General features: G+C 36.8%; 1 protein-coding gene across 3 annotated transcripts in view; it reads right to left on the reverse strand.

Annotated features, from left to right (window-relative positions):
- Nucleotides 1-22,944, reverse strand: part of LRCH3 (leucine rich repeats and calponin homology domain containing 3) — a gene marked incomplete at its 3' end in the record, with an annotated part of 97,840 nt that overhangs the window by 54,813 nt on the left and 20,083 nt on the right. For all 3 annotated transcript variants that reach the window (XM_084231567.1, XM_084231566.1, XM_084231565.1), the window contains exons 2-4: nucleotides 6,857-7,001; nucleotides 5,105-5,231; nucleotides 4,480-4,585 (exon numbers count right to left, since the gene is read on the reverse strand). In XM_084231567.1, coding sequence (XP_084087693.1) covers nucleotides 4,480-4,585; nucleotides 5,105-5,231; nucleotides 6,857-7,001 — 378 coding nt within the window. The remainder of the gene's footprint in view (nucleotides 1-4,479; nucleotides 4,586-5,104; nucleotides 5,232-6,856; nucleotides 7,002-22,944) is intronic.

The raw sequence follows: 22,944 nt of genomic DNA on the forward strand, positions 1-22,944 counted from the left end.
GGCAGACCTCTCCTGACTCGCCCACTGCTCCCCTCAGCAGTGTATTTCAGTCAATCAGCCTGTTCTGTTCCCTCTGTCTCTGGTGAATCCTTTCACACACCCCCACACCTCTGGCCTGTACCCCAGTTCTTGTATGCATAAATAAATTAATCTTAAAAAAAACACTTCGCAAAATGAAAAAAAACCAAACAGAATTAAGAGGCTCTGGGTTCAGAGACCCCAGGCAAAAAAGAGTCAGGATGAGTGGCCAGTGAAAATGGAGGATTTCAATTAAAGTCTACATATTTAACAGCAAGACCTTATCACTTTCCTACTCTATCCTGACTAATCCCCAGTTCTTGGAAAGCCAGTAGTTGGGAACAAACCCAACAATGTAGAAGAAATGAAACATCTTTCTGTGGAGATATGATATAGCCCCATATAAAAGATCTCCAGATATTGATATAGAGTTTCTCTACCCAAATACCCAGATTGCTTCTTAATTTAGAACTTCTAATAAGCTTTCTATAGACAATATAGGATGCAGACATTTAGAAAAGCCCCCAACGTGTAAGATGGAAATCTAACTAAATAAACAAACCGAGAAGGCACTCAGAAGAAACAGGTAGTACACAGGAAACAGAAGAAAACTTTGAAAAACTAGAATATCTGTAACTTCACAGAGGTAAAGTACTGAAATTACTGAATTACTGAAACCAAAGTACTGAATTACTGAAACAAAAAAGGGATTTTTAAAAAACATTGCAGAATAACAAGTGTTCTTAGAAATAAAAACATGATGGTGGAAGTTAAAAATTCAGAAATGGTTAAGAACATAAATGGCTCAAACTTTTACCACCTGGCAAAACAAAATGACTAACAAATGAAAATTAGAAAAGATAAGAAAAGTCATAAGATCTAACTATTAAAGGGGTCTAACACCCAATTCTCTAGAAAGAGAAAAGAGAAAGCATATGACAAGAAATTTTCCAGAATAAAGAGTACGGATCTCTGGAAAGAATCTCAAAAAGTATCCAGCACAATGAACTCAAGTAACTAATACTTGGGTACATCATAATGTTTCAGACCAAATCTTAAAATTTGCTAAAAAGAAAAAAATCGGTCACAAAGGACTGAGAGAAAATAATTTTCAACATAGAATCGATGCTGAACAAATTAATAATAAAGGGCCTACAAAGAATAAAGACATTTCTTTTCAAGTAAGCTTTCAAAATAATGTTTTCCCATGTCATGTTCTAAGGAAACCACGAGAACATGTCCTCCTGCAAAACAAGGGAGTAAAGTAAGAAAGAGGAATTGTTTGTCAATTATAACTCCATAAAGCTTAAATCTTAAAAAAAAAAAAGAAAGAAAGAAAGAAAGAGAATGACCGAGTCCATGAATAAGAGTAACTTTCACAGGGCTTCCCTGGTGGCGCAGCGGTTGAGCGCTGGGTTGCGAAGCTGCCCGCAGCCTCTGCAGCGCTGGTTCGATCCCCGGCTGCTCCCTGGGCCACCGGAGGAGGGTTCCACATGGCTCGCAGACCTCTCCTGACACCCGCTGCTCCCCTCAGCAGTGTACTTTCGTCCTTCTGCCTGCTCTGCTCCCTGCTCTTGTGAATTCTCTCACCCTCCCGCGCTTCTGACTGTACCCAGTGCTTGTATAAATAAATAAATAAATAGAGTAACTTTTACAGAAGAAATTTGGGCAGCAATAATAGAGAACCAGTCAGAAGACAGCAAAAGAGTTAATAACCAAAACAAAGAGAAACTCCACCGACTGGGAGAAAATTTTTGCACACAAGACTAATGATAAAGGAATGATCACAAAAATCTACAAAGAGCTGATGAGACTCAACAAAACCAAAGAAAATAATCCAGTCAAAAACTGGGCAGAAGAGCTAAAAAAGAAACTTCTCCATAGAGGAAATGCAAATGGCCAACAGGCATATGAAAAAATGTTCAACATCACTTGTAATCAGGGAAATGCAAATCAAAACTATAATGAGATGCCATCTTACACCAGTGAGAATGGCACATATTTAAAAAACTAGCAACAACAAATATTATTGAGGATGTAGAGAAAAAGGAACTCTCCTGCACTGCTGGTGGGAGTGCAAAATGGTCCAACCACTACGGAAAGCTGTATGGAGATTCCTCCACCTATTAAAGATAGAGCTTCCATATGATCCAGCAATTCGACTCCTAGGTATTTACCCAAAGGACACAGAAACATTAATTCAAAAGGGCACCTGAACCCCTATGTTTATAGCAGCACAATTTACAATAGCTAAGCTATGGAAACAACCCAAATGCCCAAAAATAGATGACTGGATCAAGAAGATGTGGTATATATACACAATGGAATATTACTCTGCAATAAAAAAAAATAAACACATGCAATTTGCAGCAATATGGATGGAGCTGGGAAGGATCATGCTCAGTGAAATAAGCAAGAAAAAAAAGAAAAATGCCGGATGGTCTCACTCATAGCAGGAATTTAGAAAACCTAAATAAGGGACCAGGAAAAAGACTAATTACAATAAAGAAAAAATCAAAATCAACAAGCAACTATAAACCAGAGATATACTATGGGGGGATGAGGGAGGAGGAGAGGAGGGATTAGGGCCAAAGTAAGGGGGGTAGAATTGTATGGAGAGGGCCTCCCCGGTGGCGCAGTGGTTGAGCACTGGGTTGTGAAGCTCTCTGCAGCCTCTGCAACACTGGTTCGATCCCCGGCCGCTGGGCGAGGGTCCAACATGGCATGCAGACCTCTCCTGTCGCCTGCTGCTCCCCTCAGCAATGTACCTCCTTAGTCTGCCTGTTCTGCTCTCCACTCTGGCTGTGGTGAATTCTCTCACCCTCCCGCACATCTGACTGTATCCAGTGCTTGTAAAAATAAATAAATCTTAAAAAAAAAAAAAAAAAAAAAAAAAAAGTCACCAGTTCTTTAAAAAAAAAAAAAAGGATTGTATGGGGAACATAACCAAAATGAAAATGCATACATTGTGCAAAAATGAAAATTATGTAAGAATTATATAAAATAAAATATATTAAATAAATTAAATTAAAAAAAGAAATTTTGGGTTATTGAAACATGTATGTCATGATTTGGGTCAATTCTGCAAAAGGTCTTTATTCACATTTCTAAGGTGGTAGAAAGAAGAATCAGGAAATGAGGAAGGCTCTGAAGATAAAAAGTATAAAAAGTATAAAGGTTACTAAAGGAGCTTAGTGACAGAAAAGATAAGCAGTATGTTGGGTACTGTGGTGCAGTAAGCTTATAAAGGTGTATTGGAAAAGTCAATTTCTGACACACTTGGGATCCAAAATGTCAAAGTTACACTAGTATGTTAAACTTAACATCAAACTGGATCAAACTGGGGCCTCCCTGGTGGTGCAGGGTTAGGGCACAGCCTAGGCGGCTGGACGCAGCCACAGCAGCAAGAGTTTGATCCCCGGCCAGGAAGCAACCAACACGGTGCAGCAACCTCTCCTAATTCGTCTGCTGCTCCCCTCAGCAATGTGTTTCAGCCAGTCTGCCTGTTCTTTTCCCCACTCTGTCTCTGGTGAATCCTCTCATCTCCCCTCCCCCACACCTCTGACCCATATCCCAGCTCTTGTATGTATAAAAATAAAATAAATCTTTAAAAAAAACAAACTGGATCAAACTGATATAAAGATCTGTATTGTACAGTGAAGCAAAAGTATCACTAGCTAATTCAATATTTACTGTTCACTATAAATCACATATTGTAGAATATCTAAAGATTCATTATCATGGAACAACCTCTGAAGATTTCTTATCTTTTAAGATATACATTCTGAAGTTTACAGAAAAATTTCTTGAGTTTGTTTCAAATTAATCTAGTGGATAAAGCAAGGGAAAGTGGTTGAGAGTACAGATGAAATGAGTTGCAATTAACTGATTATTACTGTAGCTGGGTGATGGATACATAAAGGTTCATTATTTTATATAAAAAATTTTCCAAGATGAAATTAAAGAAGTAAATATTCTGGTATAATAAAATGAATCTCCCCATTTCACTTCCACTTGTAGCATTTTTCTTTCATGAATTTATATTTTTGAAAGACTGATAAATTTTATTTAATTTGTTTAATCATTTCTATTACCCAAATAAATATACCACAGCTCACTCTCAGTCCAAAACAAAAGTCTCTTAGTGCAGTCTCTCCGTCCATACATTATCACATTATATACTACCTCAACAGAGATTAGTTGGTCTTGTATGAACATTTCCAGTTAAGGACAAAGTTCTTAAGTTTAAATCAAGTTCATTTTTAAGTCAGTGCTAACTGCTGGGATGTTTTTGTTTATGTTAAATTATCCCCTTATCAAACTCACACTATGTATTTTCATCAAATAGTTATGCTAACTGAAACTTACAATAACATTACCCCAACTTGTTGATTATACCAACTGACAACCTTTAAAGTAAAAAGAAAATAATAATAAAATAATTATGCCACATATTCTTACCTTCAGGCAAACGTACTAAGTGATTTCTTCTTATGTTAAGGTCTCTCAAGGCCTCCAAATTACCAATTTGGGAAGGTATTGTTTGAATTTCATTACAGCTCACATCCTATTCAAAAAGATATAAAGTAAAGAACTGTTCTAATATTACCAACCTGTTTGCTTTAAACTATCTGTAAAATGAGGATGGACAAGATAATTGTATGGTCCCTCCAAGCTGTGAAAAAATTATGATTCCATGTTCCAGAATAATTCCATAATTTAATCTAGCATTTAATTTGAAAAACATATAGACTTTTGACCCATTCTATACATTTTATATAGCTTTACATTAACTTCATGAGCAAAACTAAAATTAAGTGACTTAGTGTGTAGGTAGGAAGCCTAGAATACCTGAACAAACGAAAATGTTGATGAAAGGTAAAACAGAAAGTATAGAAACAGATCTATTTAGAACAATATTTGTTATTTTATATTGCTCTGATGAAACTAGGGCCAAAGCATTTGAGTATTGATTAATCAGGATAATATTATCAATTCTTGAAAATAATACAAAAACACACCTTCATAATGGGTTTGTGCCATAGGCATATATGTTCAAAAATTAAATGATAAAATATTAACTTACAAGTTCTGTTAAGTGTCTGAGATGTCCAATTTCTTCTGGAAGTGAGACCAATTTATTATTACCAGCAATTAAGACTTTCAATGGTAAATTACACAAATGTACTGGCAACGTTGATAGTTGATTCCGACTAGATAAGTACAAAAAGAGAAGTGTCAGTGCCCACCATTCGAGAAGTTTCCAGTTTTCACACTCCATATTCAGTAAAGTAAAAAACACAAGTTGCAAAGAACAAACAGGATTTTAGAATTGAGTTCTAGCTTTCATTTCCTGACTTACCTGCTTTGTGTTTTAGGCACAGCATTTAACTGCATCTTATACAGATTCCTCATTTGTAAATTGCTATACAAACACAATAGATTATTACCTTATTAAAGTAAAATTTGTAATTGTTTAAAATAGGATCAATACATAAACATGTTTATAATCTACTTCCCCATCTTGCAATATTATAATCAAATGTACATAAAATATCCAAGCATAGCTCTCTAAAGTAAATAAAAAAGAGGATATTATTTCAAATATATCAACTGAGGTATGGCTAAGGGATCTTTTATACAAAAACATACAAATCAAAACTAAAGTAAAATAAAACATATCTATCATCAGGATAAAATTTTAAATTTTACTTAGATAGACTTAAGATCTTAATCCTTACAACCAATTTCCTCCCTGTTTCAAGATCTTTTGCTGATTAAACTAATTATTTCATGAGCCTTTAAAACTTTTTAATCTATTTTATTCCAAGACATTTATCTTAGGAAAGAGAAAATTTTTACATAAAAAATTCTCTACTTTTATTATTTATTACTTTTATCATGGTGAAAAATTATAAGAACCCAAATATCTGAAGGAAAGTGAGTTTTAGAAGCATATAAACTGTACAATAAAATGATTACATATAAAAATATTTTCCCAATGATATTCATAACAAGAGGAGAAAATTCTCTAAAAATATCTGACTAAAAGACTGGAAAATGGGAGAAGATGACCTATTGTTATAATTCATACAATAGTGACAAACTTCCTTTACGCTTTTCTACATTTGTATTTTTTTCAATAAACATTTATAACTTTTATAATGAAATAGAATAACGACTTTCTCGTGAGATGTGAAAAAAAGGAGATGAGATGAAATGAATAAATGCATTCAGACGTAATACAGAGAAATATACAATCATAAGAACCAAAGTAATTTCAGATCTATTCTTTTTTTAAAAAGATTTATTATTTATTTATACAAGAGCTGGGGTACAGTCAGAGGCACAGGAAGGTGAGAGAATTCACCAGAGACAGAGCGGGGAACAGAACAGGCAGACGGACTGAAGACACTGCTGAGGGGAGCAGTGGGCGAGGCAGGAGAGGTCTGCCACGCCATGCGGGAATCTCCCTGGCTGGCCGGGAATCAAACCAGTGCTGCAGAGGCTGCAGACAGCTTCACAGCACAGCGCTCTACCCGCTGCGCCACCAGGGAGGTCCCAGATCTATTCTTATTTGATAAAGTTTATTTGAAAACGTAATTGGAGAATCACTGCTACATGTCTGCTGCAAGTCTATCGCACTAATTACTAGTAGGATTTGTTAATTGTTGCAAAAACAAAAACAAAGGGAGAATCTAAAGGGACACAGGAAATACTATTAATGTAGACTAACCATGTGTAAATACTACTGATATGAATATACAACTTTTAGTGAAAGGAAACTGAAAAGACCACATAAAAGCAAAACTTAGAAAGAAAGAAACAATATTCTTACCTAATATTTAAGAAAGTTAGAGCTTGCAGGTTTAGAATTGCTTCTGGTATATACCGAATACAATTTTGGTACAAATTGAGATTCTCAAGAGAAACAAAATGGCATGCTTCTATGGGAATTTCTGAGAGGCGATTTCGTGAGAGGTCTGAAAGAAAAAAATAAATTAAGTTTAAGATAATAAGTAGGTTTCATGATTGTTTTAATTTCTCAAACTTTGTCCAGAGCAAGCTTGTAGGGATTGGTCCAGGGCAATCATTCAAATACTTAACTGATTGAATAAACCATCTCAATATATGCCTGTACACCTGCTGCTGGGAATTATTATTCCCTTTCAGTCTCCACATATACTAAAAAATAAAACCATTACCCTTTGCAAATAACAATTCCTAAGCATAGCTACCACAAATCATATCAAAAATCATATCACTACATACAAAATATCCTAGAAATAAATGAATTCCTAAAATCTTCCTCCCCAAAGAACTAAAACTTTTAGGTTTTTAGAAAAGCAAAACAAAACAAAAAATATTGTCACTTTCTTTATCAGTCAAAGATTATCATGGAGATGTCAAAAGGACTCAGGAACCAAAGATAAGACAATGTGAGCTTCAATAAAGATAACAATTGTAACTGATGGAAATCTCTGTTGAATTATGAGTTTACAATGACATCTCTCCCTGCCAAAGATGATAAATCAAATTCATTATCTTGTAAACTAATAAAGAATCAAGCATTTCTCAAAAATAAAAAGAAACAGGGCCTCCCTGGTGGCGCAAGGGGTTAAGACACAACCTATGAAGCTATCAGCAGCCACCACAGCACGAGTTTGATCCCCACCCAGGAAGCAACCCACATGGTGCAGCAGACCGCTCCTGACTCGCCCGCTGCTCCCCTCAGCAGTGTATTTCAGTCAATCTGCCTGTTCTGCTCCCTGCTCTGTCTCTGGTGAATCCTCTTATCCTCACACCTCTGGCCTATACCCCAGTTCTTGTATGCATAAATAAATAAATCTTTTTTTTTAAAGATTTATTTATTTATTTGTTTGTTTGTTTGCTAGGGATTTATTTATTTATTTATACAAGCACTGAGTACAGTCAGAAGCACGGGAGGGTGAGAGAATTCACCAGAGCCAGAGCGGGGAGCAGAGCAGGCAGAAGGACCGAAGTACACTGCTGAGGGGAGCAGCGGGCGGCAGGAGAGGTCAGCGCGCCAAGTGGGACCCTCCTCAGGTGGTGGCCGGGGAGCAGCCGGGGATCGAACCGGCGCTGCAAAGGCTGCGGGCAGCTTCGCAACCCAGCGCTCAACCGCTGCGCCACCGGGGAGGCCCAATAAATAAATCTTTAAAAAAAAAAAAAAAAAAAAAGAACCATTTCTCGGCATCCCTATATGAACTGTATCACTGAAAAACCAAATAACTAGATGAAGGGAAACAACTCTATATAAATATTATAGCTATCAATGAAAATTAATGATATCACCATTTTGCAACCCCCAGTGAATCACTGCATCTAAAACTGAGTATTAATGGCTAATATTGCTTAGGTATTTATCCAAATAACATGAAAAATCAAATACAAAAAGATCTATTTACAACCTAGGTACATAGTGGCACTGTTTAAAATTGCCAAATCAGGGCCTCCCTGGTGGCGCAGCAGTTGAATGCTGGGTTGTGAAGCTGCCCGCAGCCTCTGCAGCGCCAGTTTGATCCCCGGCCACCAGCAAGGGTCCCACATGGCGCAAAGACCTCTCCTGCTGCCCTCTGCTCCCCTCAGCAGTGTACTTCATCAGTCTGCCTGCTCTGCTCTCCGCTCTGACTCTGGTGAATTCTCTCACCCTCCCACACTTCTGACTGTACCCAGTGCTTATATAAATAAATAAATGAATCTTTAAAAATAAATAAATAAAATAAAATTGCCAAATCATGAAATCAACCCAAGTGCCCTTCAACAGATGAATGGATAGAAAGACTGTGTAACATCTATTCAATGGAATATTTCATGGCTGTGAAGATGAAACAGTGGCATTTTGCAAAAAATGGACGGCATGCTGCCATGAACTCTACAGTTGCAAGGAAATAAATTCTGCATAGAAGCAGATGCTTCCCTAGTCAACCCTCCGGCTAACTCAGCCTTAGTCAAAACCTTGATTGAAATCTTGCAGGAGACCAAGCTAAACTGTGCCTAGACCCCTGAACCAAATAAATTATGAAATTCTTGAAATCACTGAATTTGTGGCAATTTGCTAGACATCACAAAAAGTGAAACGGCCAATATTTTTACAAAATATCCTCTTATATTTTACTTTAATTTCAACGTTCCCAGATTATTATGTTTTGAATGTTTCTTATAGATAGCACATAGATTTTGCTCTCTTTTTATTATCCACAACCTTTAAATGAAATACTCTACACTTAATATAATAACACAATGTATTTGGATTTTTAAAAGGGTCATGGTATTTGTAACAGATATAGTTCATTTCCCTTTCAATATATCTATGCTCTCTCCTTTCTATTAGACTCTCAACTATATTCAAATAGTTAAGTGAGAATACTGATACTTCCAATTTCATTAATCACTAAAATTCAAAGTAGGGTAATAAAATCAGATAAAAAATTAATAGCACTTGTCTTGCAACTAAAACAGCCTAGGAAATTCTCATTTATGGAGAGTGTCCTAAATTTGTATTTAAACTGATTGCTTCAAAACTGCCTCAAGCTTTTTCATGGTGGGGGGGGGGGATTTCTTAGCTTTTGAGGACTAACTTACATAATAACACCATTGAATTGAAATGCTTTATATTTGTAAATATATTTCTTTTCCCAACATTTCCTATGTTACTACATGGTGTTTTTGTCCACTTACATGCTTAAGTCAGAATTCTGCAATCATCCTGACATCTTCCTCTTTTTCTCAATTTAATCCTATCAACAGTGTCAGTTTCTTGGTTTACATGCACCATGAGTCCATCCATTTCTCTTTATCTCCTGTCACTGCCTCTTAGGATTATTTCAAAAATCAAATTAAATAATGTGTGAAAAATACTTCATATACTGTAAAATCCAACATGGCAAGCAAAAAGCCAGTTTCATAAGATTTACAGCAAGACAGCAAAAATAACAAACTCCTCAAATTAAACAGTAGCATGTTACACAATTAAATACAGTAGAGTTATTTTTAAAAAGATGAGCAGGGGCCTTCCTGGTGGCTCAAGGGGTTAAGTCTCAGCACTATGAAGCTATCCTCAGCCAGGGAGCTGACCCACATGGCACAGTGGACCTCTCCTTTCTTGCCCGCTGCTCCCCTCAGCAGTGTATTTCAGTGCATCCGCCTGTTCTGTTCCCCACTCTGTCTCTGGTAAATCCTCTCACCCCCCACACCTCTAGCCTACAACCCAGCTCTTGTATGCATAAATAAATAAAATAAATCTTAAAAAAAAAAAGATGAGCAGCTCTCATCCCAAGACTGCCCACCTATGTCTATGCAGGTGCTTTCTTCTCTTTTCTTTCTAATAAAACTGCCCTTTTAAAAAGTAGTCTTTGGGGCCTCCCCGGTGGCGCAGTGGTTGAGCGCTGGGTTGCGAAGCTGCCCGCAGCCTCTGCGGCGCCGGTTCCATCCCTGGCTGCTCCCCGGCCACCGGAGGAGGATCCCGCATGGCGCACAGACCTCTCCTGCCGCCCACTGCTCCCCTCAGCAGTGTACTTCGGTCCTTCTGCCTGCTCTGCTTCCTGCTCTGACTCTGGTTAATTCTCTCACCCTCCCGCGCTTCTGACTGTACCCAGTGCTGGTATAAATAAATAAATAAACAAGCAAATAAATAAATAAATAAATCTTTAAAAATAAATAAATAAAAAGTAGTCTTTGCCTGTTTGTATCTAAAACATAAGTTTAAAAAGATGAAAAACAGGGCCTCACTGGTGGCACAAGGGGTTCAGACGCAACCTATGAAACTATCTGCAGCATGACTTCGATCCCTGGTCAGGGAGTTACCCACCATGGTGCAGCAGACCTCTCCTGACTCGCCCACTGCTCCCCTCAGCAGTGTATTTCAGTCAATCTGCCTATTTGTTCCCCACTCTGTCTCTGGTGAATCCTCTCACCCCCTACACCTCTGGCCTGTACCCCAGTTCTTGTATGCACAAATAAATCTTAAAAAAAAAAAAAGATGAAAAACAAAAACAAAAAAGAAAAAAGATGAAATTCTGCCATTTGCCACAATGTTAATGGACCTAGAGGGTATTATGCTTAGTGAAAGAAGTCTCTGTATAATTTCACTCATGTGTGGAAGAAAAAGAAACAAAAAAATAAAAAACAAATTCTTGGACTATCAGAACAAAAGAGTGGCTAGCAAAAGAGTATGGGAAAGGAAAGTGGATAAACTGGGTAGAGGTGCTAGTTAATTACAGGAGCAAGACTGGAAATCAGGATTTTTTGGTGGTGAACATAAATGTAGCATATATAGATGTTGATTTATAATGCCGCTATCTGAAACCTACATATAAACTAATGTCATTTCAATTAAAAAGATTTTTGAGATATATATAGCAGAGTACAAAACAATAATGTATCATCTTTGGTAACCCCAAAAGCAGCAATACTATACTCAGTATACTTTACATTTAAAATGCAAAAAGTATAGAAAACAATTATCTAAAAATACATTTGCTATCTTTCAATGAGACTAAATAATTGTAAAAGATATTGTATTTTTATGTCACTAAACTAATCTGTGATTTCACACATTTGGATATTATCTATTGTCTCATAAGCCTCCTAAATTTCCATCTCTGTGTCAGTGTAGTCAATTCTAGGTAGTTTTCCAGATAGCAAGCTCAACTGAGATTTGTCAAGTATTGTAAAAAGCCACAAACTGGATAATAAACAGCTTTGCTCTGAAACTATTAAGTCACTTCTAGGTTTCATATCCTGAATATGACCTTGGTCTTTTTTGTTCTGTTAGTGAGATAAGTCAACAACTAAACTACTCTTTGGCACCACCCTTGGCTGTATTATTCAATTGGCCAAAGCCAAAAAAAAGTCTATTTTGATTTGAGAAAAATTTTAGCTAAGGGAAATACCACTGAAGTTTTAATTAACTAAAATAAATATTTCAATGAAAATATTCTAAGACATTTAATTTACAATCAGATATTTGATTATTTTCCAATTTCAAAAATCTTACCCTCGAAGTTAAATTCATCTGAGACACTATTAATTTTAAAATGTCAACAAAGTTTAAAAGTAGCAAAGGCATTCCTTAATATCAATGAGGAGTTACATAGAATGATCACTTAAGATTTGCAGAGAAGGGCCTCCCCGGTGGTGCAGCAGTTGAGCGCTGGGTTGCGAAGCTGCCCGCAGCCTCTGCAGTACTGGTTCGATCCCCGGCTGCTCCCCGGCCACTGGAGGAGGGTCCCACATGGCGCGCAGACCTCTCCTGCTGCCCGCTGCTCCCCTCAGCAGTGTACTTTGGTCCTTTCTGCCTGCTCTGCTCCCCGCTCTGGCTCTGGTGAATTCTCTCACCCTCCCGTGCTTCTGACTGTACCCAGTGCTTGTGCAAATAAATAAAAATAAATCTTTGGGTTTATTTCTGGATTTTCTATTCGATTCCATTGGTCTGTATGTCTGTTCTTGTTCCAATACCATGCAGTTTTGATGATTATGGCTTTGTAGTATAGTTTGAAGTCTGGTAGTGTGATGCCTCCATTCCCTTCTTTTTTTTTCAGGAGAGCTTTGGCTATTCGGGGTTTTTTGTGATTCCATATGAATTTCATCAATAATTGTTCTATTTCTTTGAAGAATGACATTGAAATTTTGATTGGAATAGCATTGAATCTGTATATTGCTTTTGGTAGGATGGCCATTTTAATAATGTTTATTCTTCCAATCCATGAGCAGGGGATGTCTCTCCATTTCTTTGTGTCTTCTTCTATTTCTTTTAACAGTGTTTTATAGTTTTCTTTGTATAGGTCCTTTACCTCTTTTGTTAGATTTATTCCCAAATATTTGATTTTTTTTGTTTCAATAACAAAAGGGATGGTCTTTTTGATTTCTTCTTCTTCAGATTTATTGTTTGTGTATAGGAAGGCTACTGACTTTTGCGTGTTGATTTTGTATCCTGCCACTTTACTGAACTGATTGATGAGTTGAATTAGCTTTTCTGTGGAGTTTTTGGGGTTCTCTATGTATAATATCATATCGTCTGCAAATAGTGATAGTTTGACTTCTTCTTTTCCTATTTGGATTCCTTGGATGTCTTTCTCTTGTCTTATTGCCCTGGCTAGGACTTCCAGTATTATATTGAAAAGCAATGGTGAGAGTGGACATCCTTGTCTTGTTCCAGATCTTAATGGAATTGCTTTCAGCTTTTCACCATTGAGAATGATACTGGCTGTTGGCTTGTCATAGATGGCCTTTATGATGTTGAGGTATGTTCCTTGTATCCAAAGAATTTCAAGGGCTTTTATCATGAATGGGTGTTGCACTTTGTCGAAAGCTTTCTCAGCATCTATTGATATTATCATATGGTTTTTATATTTCTTTTTGTTGATGTGTTGGATAACGTTGATTGATTTTCGGATGTTAAACCATCCTTGTGCCCCTGGAATGAATCCAACTTGGTCGTGGTGAATTATCTTATGGATACATTGTTGGATTCTGATAGCTAAAATTTTATTGAGGATTTTTGCATCAGTGTTCATTAGGGAGATTGGCCTGTAGTTTTCCTTTTTTGTGTTGTCCTTGTTCGGTTTTGGTATTAGTGTAATGTTGGCTTCATAAAACGTGTTTGGTATTGTCCCTTCCTTCTCAATTTTTTGGAAGAGTTTGTGAAGGATAGGCACTAATTCGTCTCTGAATGTTTGGTAGAATTCATTTGTAAATCCATCAGGTCCTGGGCTTTTGTTTTTGGGGAGGTTTTTGATTACCATTTCAATTTCGCTAATTGTAATTGGTCTGTTTAGGTGTTCTATTTCTTCTTTATCTAGCTTTGGGTGATTGTAGAGTTGTAGGAATTTGTCCATCTCCTCTAGATTGTTAAACTTGTTTCCATATAACTGTTCATAGTAGTTACTGATTATCTTTGACAAAGGAGCAAAGAATATGCATTGGAACAAAGAAAGTTTGTTCAATAAATGGTGCTGGGAAAACTGGGTCGCTACATGCAAAAGAATGAAACTTGACCACCACCTCACACTATACACAAAAATCAACTCAAAATGGATTAAAGAACTAGACATAAGACCTGAAACCATAAAATATATAGAAGGAAATATAGGCGAAACACTACGGGATTTGCACATCAAAGACATCTTTACAGACACATCACCCAAAGCAGTGATAGTGAAGGCAAAGATAAACAGCTGGGACTACATCAAATTAAAGAGCTTTTGCACAGCAAAAGAGACAATAACAAAAACAAAGAGAAACCCCACCAATTGGGAGAACATTTTTGCACCCAACACTAATGATAAAGGACTGATCACAAAAATCTGCAAAGAGCTGATGAGACTCAACAACAACAAAGAAAATAATCCAGTCAAAAAATGGGCAGAAGAGCTTAAAAGAAACTTCTCTGAAGAGGAAATACAAATGGCCAACAGGCATATGAAAAAATGTTCAACATCACTTGTCATCAGGGAAATGCAAATCAAAACTACCATGAGATACCATCTTACACCAGTGAGAATGGCACATATTAAAAAAGCTAGCAACAACAAATGTTGGCGAGGGTGTGGAGAAAAAGGAACTCTTCTGCACTGTTGGTGGGAGTGCAAACTGGTCCAACCACTGTGGAAAGCTGTATGGAGATTTCTGGACCTACTAAACATAGAGCTTCCATATGATCCAGCAATTCCACTCCTAGGTATTTACCCAAAGGACACAGAAACATCAATTCCAAAGAACACCTGCACCCCTATGTTTATAGCAGCACTGTTTACAATAGCTAAGCTTTGGAAACAACCCAAATGCCCAAAAATAGATGACTGGATCAAGAAGATGTGGTACATATATACCATGGAATATTACTCAGCAATCAAAAAAGATAAACACATGCAATTTGCAGCAACATGGATGGCGCTGGAAGGGATCATGCTCAGCGAAATAAGCCAAAAAGAAAAAGAAAAATACCGGATGGTCTCATTCATAGCAGGAATCTAGAAAACTTAAATAAGGGACCAGGAAAATGAATAACTATAAGAAAGTGAAAATCAAAATCAACAAAAAACTATGAACCAGAGACACTTTTAGGGGGGCGGGGGTGGGAGGGGAGGGATTGGGGTCAGAATGGGGGGGCTGCAATTGTATGGGGAATATAACAATAAAATTTATAAAAAAAAAAAAAAAAGAAATGAAACGTGAAACATCCAATGTGATGCCTGACACAGGACACATATTCACTTCTCCCATTTACCAAAATATTTAAAATTTTCTTATCAATCTTTCATTCTTGGGATGTTTTCTGATTTTCATTCCATTTAATGTCCAGTCACTAAATCAAGAATGCACCTAAATCTAAACCTTTTGCGCTCCCTGCCTTCAGGTCAATGATAACAATGCTAACAATTATTCTGCCTAAAAATCTAACCAGGTAAAGTTAAGGTCTGAACTATGCTGGAGGACTGTGGATGCCTTCCATGGTGGTGAGTGTGGTGTGGTAATATACATTTGGAGACACTCCTGTTATCATATACAGTGTTGTAAACCAATGTTTCCTTAATAAAAATAAAATTTTGTTTATAAATTAAAAAAAAAAATAAATCTTTAAAAAAAAAAAGATTTGCAGAGAAGTATTTAATGAGTCTCTGTAATGAGAATAGAGGCTATGTCTGTTTTATTCAACTCTGTATACTTAGCACTTAGTTCCACAGCACACACCACATAGTAGACACTCAATAAAGTATCTGTTAAAAAAGTAATAAATAGATGAAACAAAAGCTGTGGACTCAGAAGTAAGAATCCAACATTTATCAGAAGGCTAACATAAACTAACATAATTCACATATTGAAAAAGGGCGTAATCACAATTTTTCCTTTATGATTTGTTTTAGGAAATGCTGTATAACTTGGATTAAAAATAACTTATTCCCAAACAAGTAAGTGTTTAGGTAAAATGAGTTAAATCCAACTGTTGAGGGGAAAACTACTATGTATGTGAAACTATAATATTTTATAATAAAATTAATACATGAACTATTTAACCTATTATATACCTAACTATTTGGGTATATAAAATAATGACACTGAAATTTTTTTATTCTGAAGTATAAAATGCTTTTAATTTATGATATTCTTTCTTATTACAAAAAAACCACATTGATTTATTTGCTTCATGGACTCATGTATTTTCATTTTGTTCAATGGCTTATTAACTTCACTAGATCTCAGATTACATTATGGAAACTCCTCTTTAAACTAGTCCTTGTATGTTTTTGATATGTCACCTTCACTTTTTGGAGCATTTCCTTATATTCTAGCACAACAAGATGTTCCAGGCTTATCTTACAACTCCTTTGTCCTAGTTTTGGAGTTAGTTATTTCTCAGCCTTGTGTTAACAGAAACTTGTGTGGCAAGTTAGATTTGGATGGTGGGGAGGATGTGTGTGGGGGAAGGTGACAGAAGGGAAAGCCACCAATTTTAAGGAAAGTTTTACAATAAATGACTGTTTTGTCTTTTTGTAATCCACTAAGTTTTAGAGTAGTCTGTTGCCTAGCAACAGAAAAGCAAGAAGAAATTGGCACGGGGTGAGAGTGCTGCTTTAACAAAAGCCTAAAACATCTGGCAATGACTTAAAAAAATAAAAGTTCTATTTGATTCCCCTTCCAAATAAATAAATCTCTCATTAAAAAAAAAAAAAAGAGGCAGCAGGCAATAGCTCTAAAGGGCCTCTCAAAAGCCTGTTAGTGGAGACAGGAGGGCAGTGGAAAAAAATGCATCTGAGGGCAGGAGAAAAGGGTACCCTAGCTCTGCTCTGGCTGAACAACTGTAGAAACTGTCACCAGCAATATTGTGATACATATAAGGAGCACTTAATGGCTTTAAATCACCTATACTGAAACTTATATTGAAGCTAAGAAATCTATGACAACAAAAATTACTAAGTATCTATTTTAAATCTTAATAAGAGTATGCATGTATTTACATACATACATACATACATACACATATTATCCCTTCAATTTAGATTCAAATTAGACTTTTCTATCTAATTTAAATTTTCTCCCCTTACTTATTTTGTTATCATTCAAATACATCAGTAGGGGGCCTCCCCGGTGGCGCAGCGGTTGAGCGCTGGGTTGCGAAGCTGCCCGCGGCCTCTGCGGCACCAGTTCGATCCCCGGCTGCTCCCCGGCCACCCGAGGAGGGTCCCACATGGCGCGCAGACCTCTCCTGCCGCCCGCTGCTCCCCTCAGCAGTGTCCTTCGGTCCTTCTGCCTGCTCTGCTCCCCGCTCTGGCTCTGGTGAATTCTCTCACCCTCCCGCGCTTCTGACTATACCCAGTGCATGTATAAACAAAACAAACAAACAAACCAGCAAACAAATAAATAAAGCATGCCTCTATAAAAATAAAAAAAAAAAAAAATGCAAATACATCAGTAGTTTCCCTCTTCAAATAATGCAGAACAAAAGGTGAAAACCAACTTAAGACCATCCTTATTCCTCTAATTGCCTATTCCTAACACGACTTCAGAACTTAATTATCAGCATCTTTATCTGCCTATCCAGAATCCCTGAGTGCTAATTTAAGTTGTTTTGACTTTTCAGGTTGTAAGTGATAGGGACTAAATACTGTTAAAGTGTCTGCTTCATTCAAAAGTCAAAGAAGCTCAACGGAACTTCCTCTTGAAATGTGCCTCTCAATTTCTCTACTTTCCAAATATTGACATCATAGTCATGAATTTTAAATTGTTACACAGAACCCTAAAAATCAGCATCAGGTTGAGATTTTGAAATTCTTTTCAGTCCTTGAACTTTTTGCTACATACCCCATATACTTCCCATTATTTCCTTCCTCTAAGGAATCAAAAGATTTCTTCAAGGCCCTTGCTTTCTGAAAAATGATAGCAAGTAATCAAATTATACTAGAAATAAGAAATATAAGAAAACATCTTCTCTCTCTGCCTGTCTACCTATTGGACAGTAGTCTAATTGCTAGCTCTACTCATCCTCCAACATCACACCAACAGAAAGGCAGAGAAAGCCTCACTGCTTGAGAATACATTTGGATGTTCAAGCTCCTCTTATAGTCTCCACTGATTCCATAGGGTTAAGAGGGGGGTCATTACCTTATTACAGGGATGAAAGTCTTGACTGCCTACTTAGCCTTCTTTGACATCAACCAGTGAGGACGAGGGAGGAACTGCCAAAATGCCAAATGACATAGTCTGGCAAGGGTGTAAGCTTGCTGGCATGGGTTGGATAAAGCCATGTATCTTTTTTCTGAGATACCTGGCTAGAGGAAAACAGTTATTGTTTAAAAGTATTTTTGTCTTGTTAAGTTACCCCTTTCCTTTGATTAGAGAGATGAGGCTTCTATTTAAATGTTTTGTCTATCCTGTGGTGTTTCTGGGTTGTCAACTTGGAGACATCAGCTCCAAGCCTAGGGTACATGAGGCAAAAAGAGAACACAGAGAACTGGTCATTATTTCTTGGGTCCTAAAGTCCCTACTCTCGGTTTTTTAGAGTCTTCTTAAGTTGATGTCACAAACAATGGCCAGGGTTCTTACTTGTACTTAATAGAAGGACTAGGGAAAAGTAACATCTGCTCCATCTTCTCAGAAGTCACTCACTGACATTTCAATACAAATTCATGATCTTTGATTAAAAAAAATGATTAAAAATAATTTAAAAAAAGAAATTCACAAGTTATGTAAAATTGTCAGAAAGAAAACCATTCTAAATGAAAATATTCCCAGTTCTGACCTCCCTGGGCTGCATAGTTTATATTAATAACTTAAATAAAACTATTTATATTGCAGTCCCTCGCAACAAGATTTTCATGGGAAATGGACAGCAGTTGAAAACAAAAGAAATGCATAAATGTAATTTATTAAATGTAGCAAATTTAAAGAGACAGTTTCAAAAGTGTAACATACTTTTATCAGTCATCATAATATCTTCATTTAATGGGCAATTGTTTGTGTCTTTCTCCTGGTTTGTTAGCTTATGGGAAGTACCAGGAACAGTATCATTGTTGCTTGTTAAATAGTTACCAAATCATATTTTAAAAGATTATTTTTATATAATTCTTTAAGAACTTGACCTTAAAATTTTTTCCTTTTTATTTTTTCTTGAATGTGTATTTAGAAATTTTCCATTCACTGGTATGTTAAAGGGTATTATTCTTAGAATATTCTATTAGAGTTTATATTGCTCAGTGTTAAAAATCTTATACAGAATATCTGTCACAGTCTTAGGCCCTCTCAAGGTTTACAACAGTGACTGTTCTCCTTGAAAGTAATAGTCTTGCATATGTGGGTATTGCATAATGGGCTTTATTTGGTAAGGATGATGTCACTGCGTGGGATGGCCTGAAGGAATTATTAGAAGAACATAAGACTTTTGACTGCTAGGATTTCTTAATAAATACCATACAGTTGAAAACATTAAATTGTGTTTGGACTGGAATGAACCTAGATTTTCCTGGTTTAGTTCTAGAGATTTAAAGAAATAAGTCCCATTGTCATAATTACACAGTTGAACAGAATGAAATATTAAACTTTTTTTCTCCTTGGTAAAGAAAAAGAGTTTAAAAAGAAATTAATAAACAATTGGCATTCTTTGTTTCATAGTTGTGAGCCCAGTTTTTTAGTTTTGACATTCAAGAATAGTTTGAATTTTTGTTGCTGTGGTATTAAAGTTTATTGCCAAAACATAAGATATTATTAGAAAAGTCTCTACTTTTAGAGAGACTTTAAAGGTACATACCTAAAAAGAAGCAGACTGCATTTGAGTACTATATGTGACTTTTTTTAACTGTGGTAAAATAAACATAATATAAAATATATCATTTTTAAATGCACAGCTCATGGCATTAGTATTTTCACATCATTGTGACACCATCACCACCATCCATCCCTAGAACCTTTTCATATTCTCAAACAGAAACTCTGTATCCACAAACAGTAACTGCCTAATCCTCCCTCCCCTCAGATCCTGTCAACCACTATTCGGCCTCTGTCTCTATGACTATTCTAGAAAATCCATCCAAGTGGTATCATATAATATCTGTCCTTTCGTGTCTGACCTGTTTCACTTAGCATAATGTCAGTTTCATTTGAGCATGAAATAATGTGTTAGTACATTGAGTTAACAATTCCAGCAAATGAACTTGATGTTTAATAAGTTAAGTATTGTGTTAGCTTTGAAGATCTAAAGCTCTTGGTCTCAAGGAACTTAAAATCTAACAAGGAATTGTAGTACCATGTGATAATTACTACATTTCAGTAAGAGTAACACTTAAATAAGAGAACAGTTTGGGTGCCTAGACAAGTCAAAAAAGTACAGTAGGGCCTCCCTGGTGGCTCAAGGGGTTAAGCACTGCACTATGAAGCAATCCGAAGCCTCTGCAGCATGAGTTGGATCCCCGGCCAGCCAGGGAGTACCCATATGGCACAGCAGACCTCTCCTGCCTCACCTGCTGCTCCCCTCAGCAGTGTATTTCAGTCAGTCTGCCTGTTCTGTTCCCCACTCTGTCTCTGGTGAATCCTCTCATTCCCCACCTCTCTGGCCTGTACCCCAGCTCTTGTATGCATAAATAAATAAATCTTAAAAAATAATGATAAAAATTATTTTTTAAAAAGTACAGTAAGATTATGCTTGAAATAGCTCTTGAAGGAGGGACAGGATAGTTTACTGAGAACCTGAAATTCAGGGTTACTTCCTTGGAGAAGGGACACTAGAGTTAAGAATCACTAGTATACAATAGATCTAAGGATACAGAAAGGGAAGGGGAGAGAGAAGGGTCAAAACAGGGCCAGGAAGAACACAGGGAATATGGCCATGGTACACAGGCGCTGTGATGGTGGGAGAACCAGGGGGACTACGCCTGAGGGGAGAAACAAGTTACTTTACAAAAATGAACAGCAGTGTAAGAAAATAATAAATTTAGAGGAAAAAAAAAAAAAGAACCACTGGTATATAGCTGTAAAACTGAGAGGAAGGGAGAGACAAACCTAGCAGGGAGAGGAATTGAGAACACTATAAGCTAAGCAAATACCTTTAATAATGTCTTTGTGCGTGTATGTATGCATATGTATGTATACATAAGATAATATATATTATATAACAAAAAGGCTTTTCTTTCTGCCGCTCCACTATTAGACTTTAGTGGTCAAAGTCCTAACTCTAGTCACCCTTTTGACATATAGCAGCAGGAAGATAGAGAGCACCTCAATGCTGCTGGTACAAGAAGAGGGTGTCCATTCTCACCGCTACTATTCAGCACAGTATTAGGAGTCCTAGCTAGAGTAATTAGACAAGAGAAAAATATAAAAGGAATCTGAATTGGGGAAAAAGTAGTAAAACTATCATTATTTGCAGATGACACAGTAATATACATAGTGGATCGTCAGGACTCTAACTGAAAAACTAAATGAAACAATAAATCAGTTAAGCAGAGTGGGAGTGTATTTAAAATCAATATACAGAAACCAGTTGCCTTCCTATATACAAACAATGAGCTAGAAGAGGAAGAAATTAAGAAAGAAATCCCTTTAAATCACACCAAAATACATACATACATACATACATACATATATACATACATGCATGCATGCATGCATACTTAGGAGTAAACCTAAAGGAAGTAAAAGATACACACAAAGAAAACTATAAGACATTGTTAGAAGAAAATACAGACAAATGGGCCTCCCCGGTGGCGCAGCGGTTGAGCGCTGGGTTGCGAAGCTGCCCGCGGCCTCAGTTCGATCCCCGGCTGCTCCCAGGCCACCGGAGGAGGGTCCCACATGGCCCTCAGACCTCTCCTGCCGCCCGCTGCTCCCCTCAGCAGTGTACCTCGGTCCTTGTGCCTGCTCTGCTCCCTGCTCTGGCTCTGGTGAATTCTCTCACCCTCCCGCGCTTCTGACTGTACCCAGTGCATGTATAAACAAAGCAAACAAACAAACAAATAAATAAATAAAGCATGCCTCTATTAAAAAAAAAAAAGAAAATACAGAGAAATGGAAAAATATTCTCTACTCCTAGATTGGAAGAATCAACACTGTCAAAATGGCCATCCTACCCAAGCAATATACAGATTCAATGCAATCCCTCAAAAAATATTAATGGCATGTGAAATGCATATGAAATAACAAAAGACCCCCAATAGCCAAATCCTGACAAAAAAGAAAAAAGAATGGAGGTATCACATTTCCAGACTTCAGACGTCAGACTAAATCCATAATTATTAAAATAGCCTGGTACTGAAACAAACACATACACACTGACCAATGAGAGTGCAGAAATAAACCCCCACCTATGTGGGCAGTTAATCTGTGACAAAGGGACCAAGAACATACACTGGAACAAAGATAGCCTCTTCAATAAATGGTACCGGGAAAACTTGACAGTTACCTGAAAAAGAATGAAACTAGAACACTATTTCATACCATACACAAAAAAAATCAATTCAAAATGGATAAAAGACTTGCATGTGAGAAATGAATAAACCATAAAATACAGAGATGTAAACAGGCAAACACTTCATTACATAGGCTTCAGCGATGTATTTTCAGATAAGTTCCCAACATCAAGGGATACACAAAAGAATATAAAAAACTGGGACTGCATCATACTAAAAAGCTTTTGCACAGTGAAAGAAATGGTAACTAAAATGAAAAGACCCACTGAATAGGAGAAAATATTTGCACACCATATATCTGGCAAGGGATTGGTACCCATGACCTACAAAGTAACTCATACAATTCAACAAAAAGAAAGCAAATATTACCCAATCAAAAAATGGGCAGAAAAACTAAACAGGCATACAAAAAAAATGCTCATTTATTGTGAGGGAAATGCAAATCAACACCATAATGAAATGCCAGTTCACACCTGCACTAATGGTTCATATTGAAAAGACAAGAAAC

Source organism: Talpa europaea, assembly GCF_964194135.1.
Source record: "Talpa europaea genome assembly, chromosome: 4".
Classification (NCBI taxonomy): domain Eukaryota; kingdom Metazoa; phylum Chordata; class Mammalia; order Eulipotyphla; family Talpidae; genus Talpa; species Talpa europaea.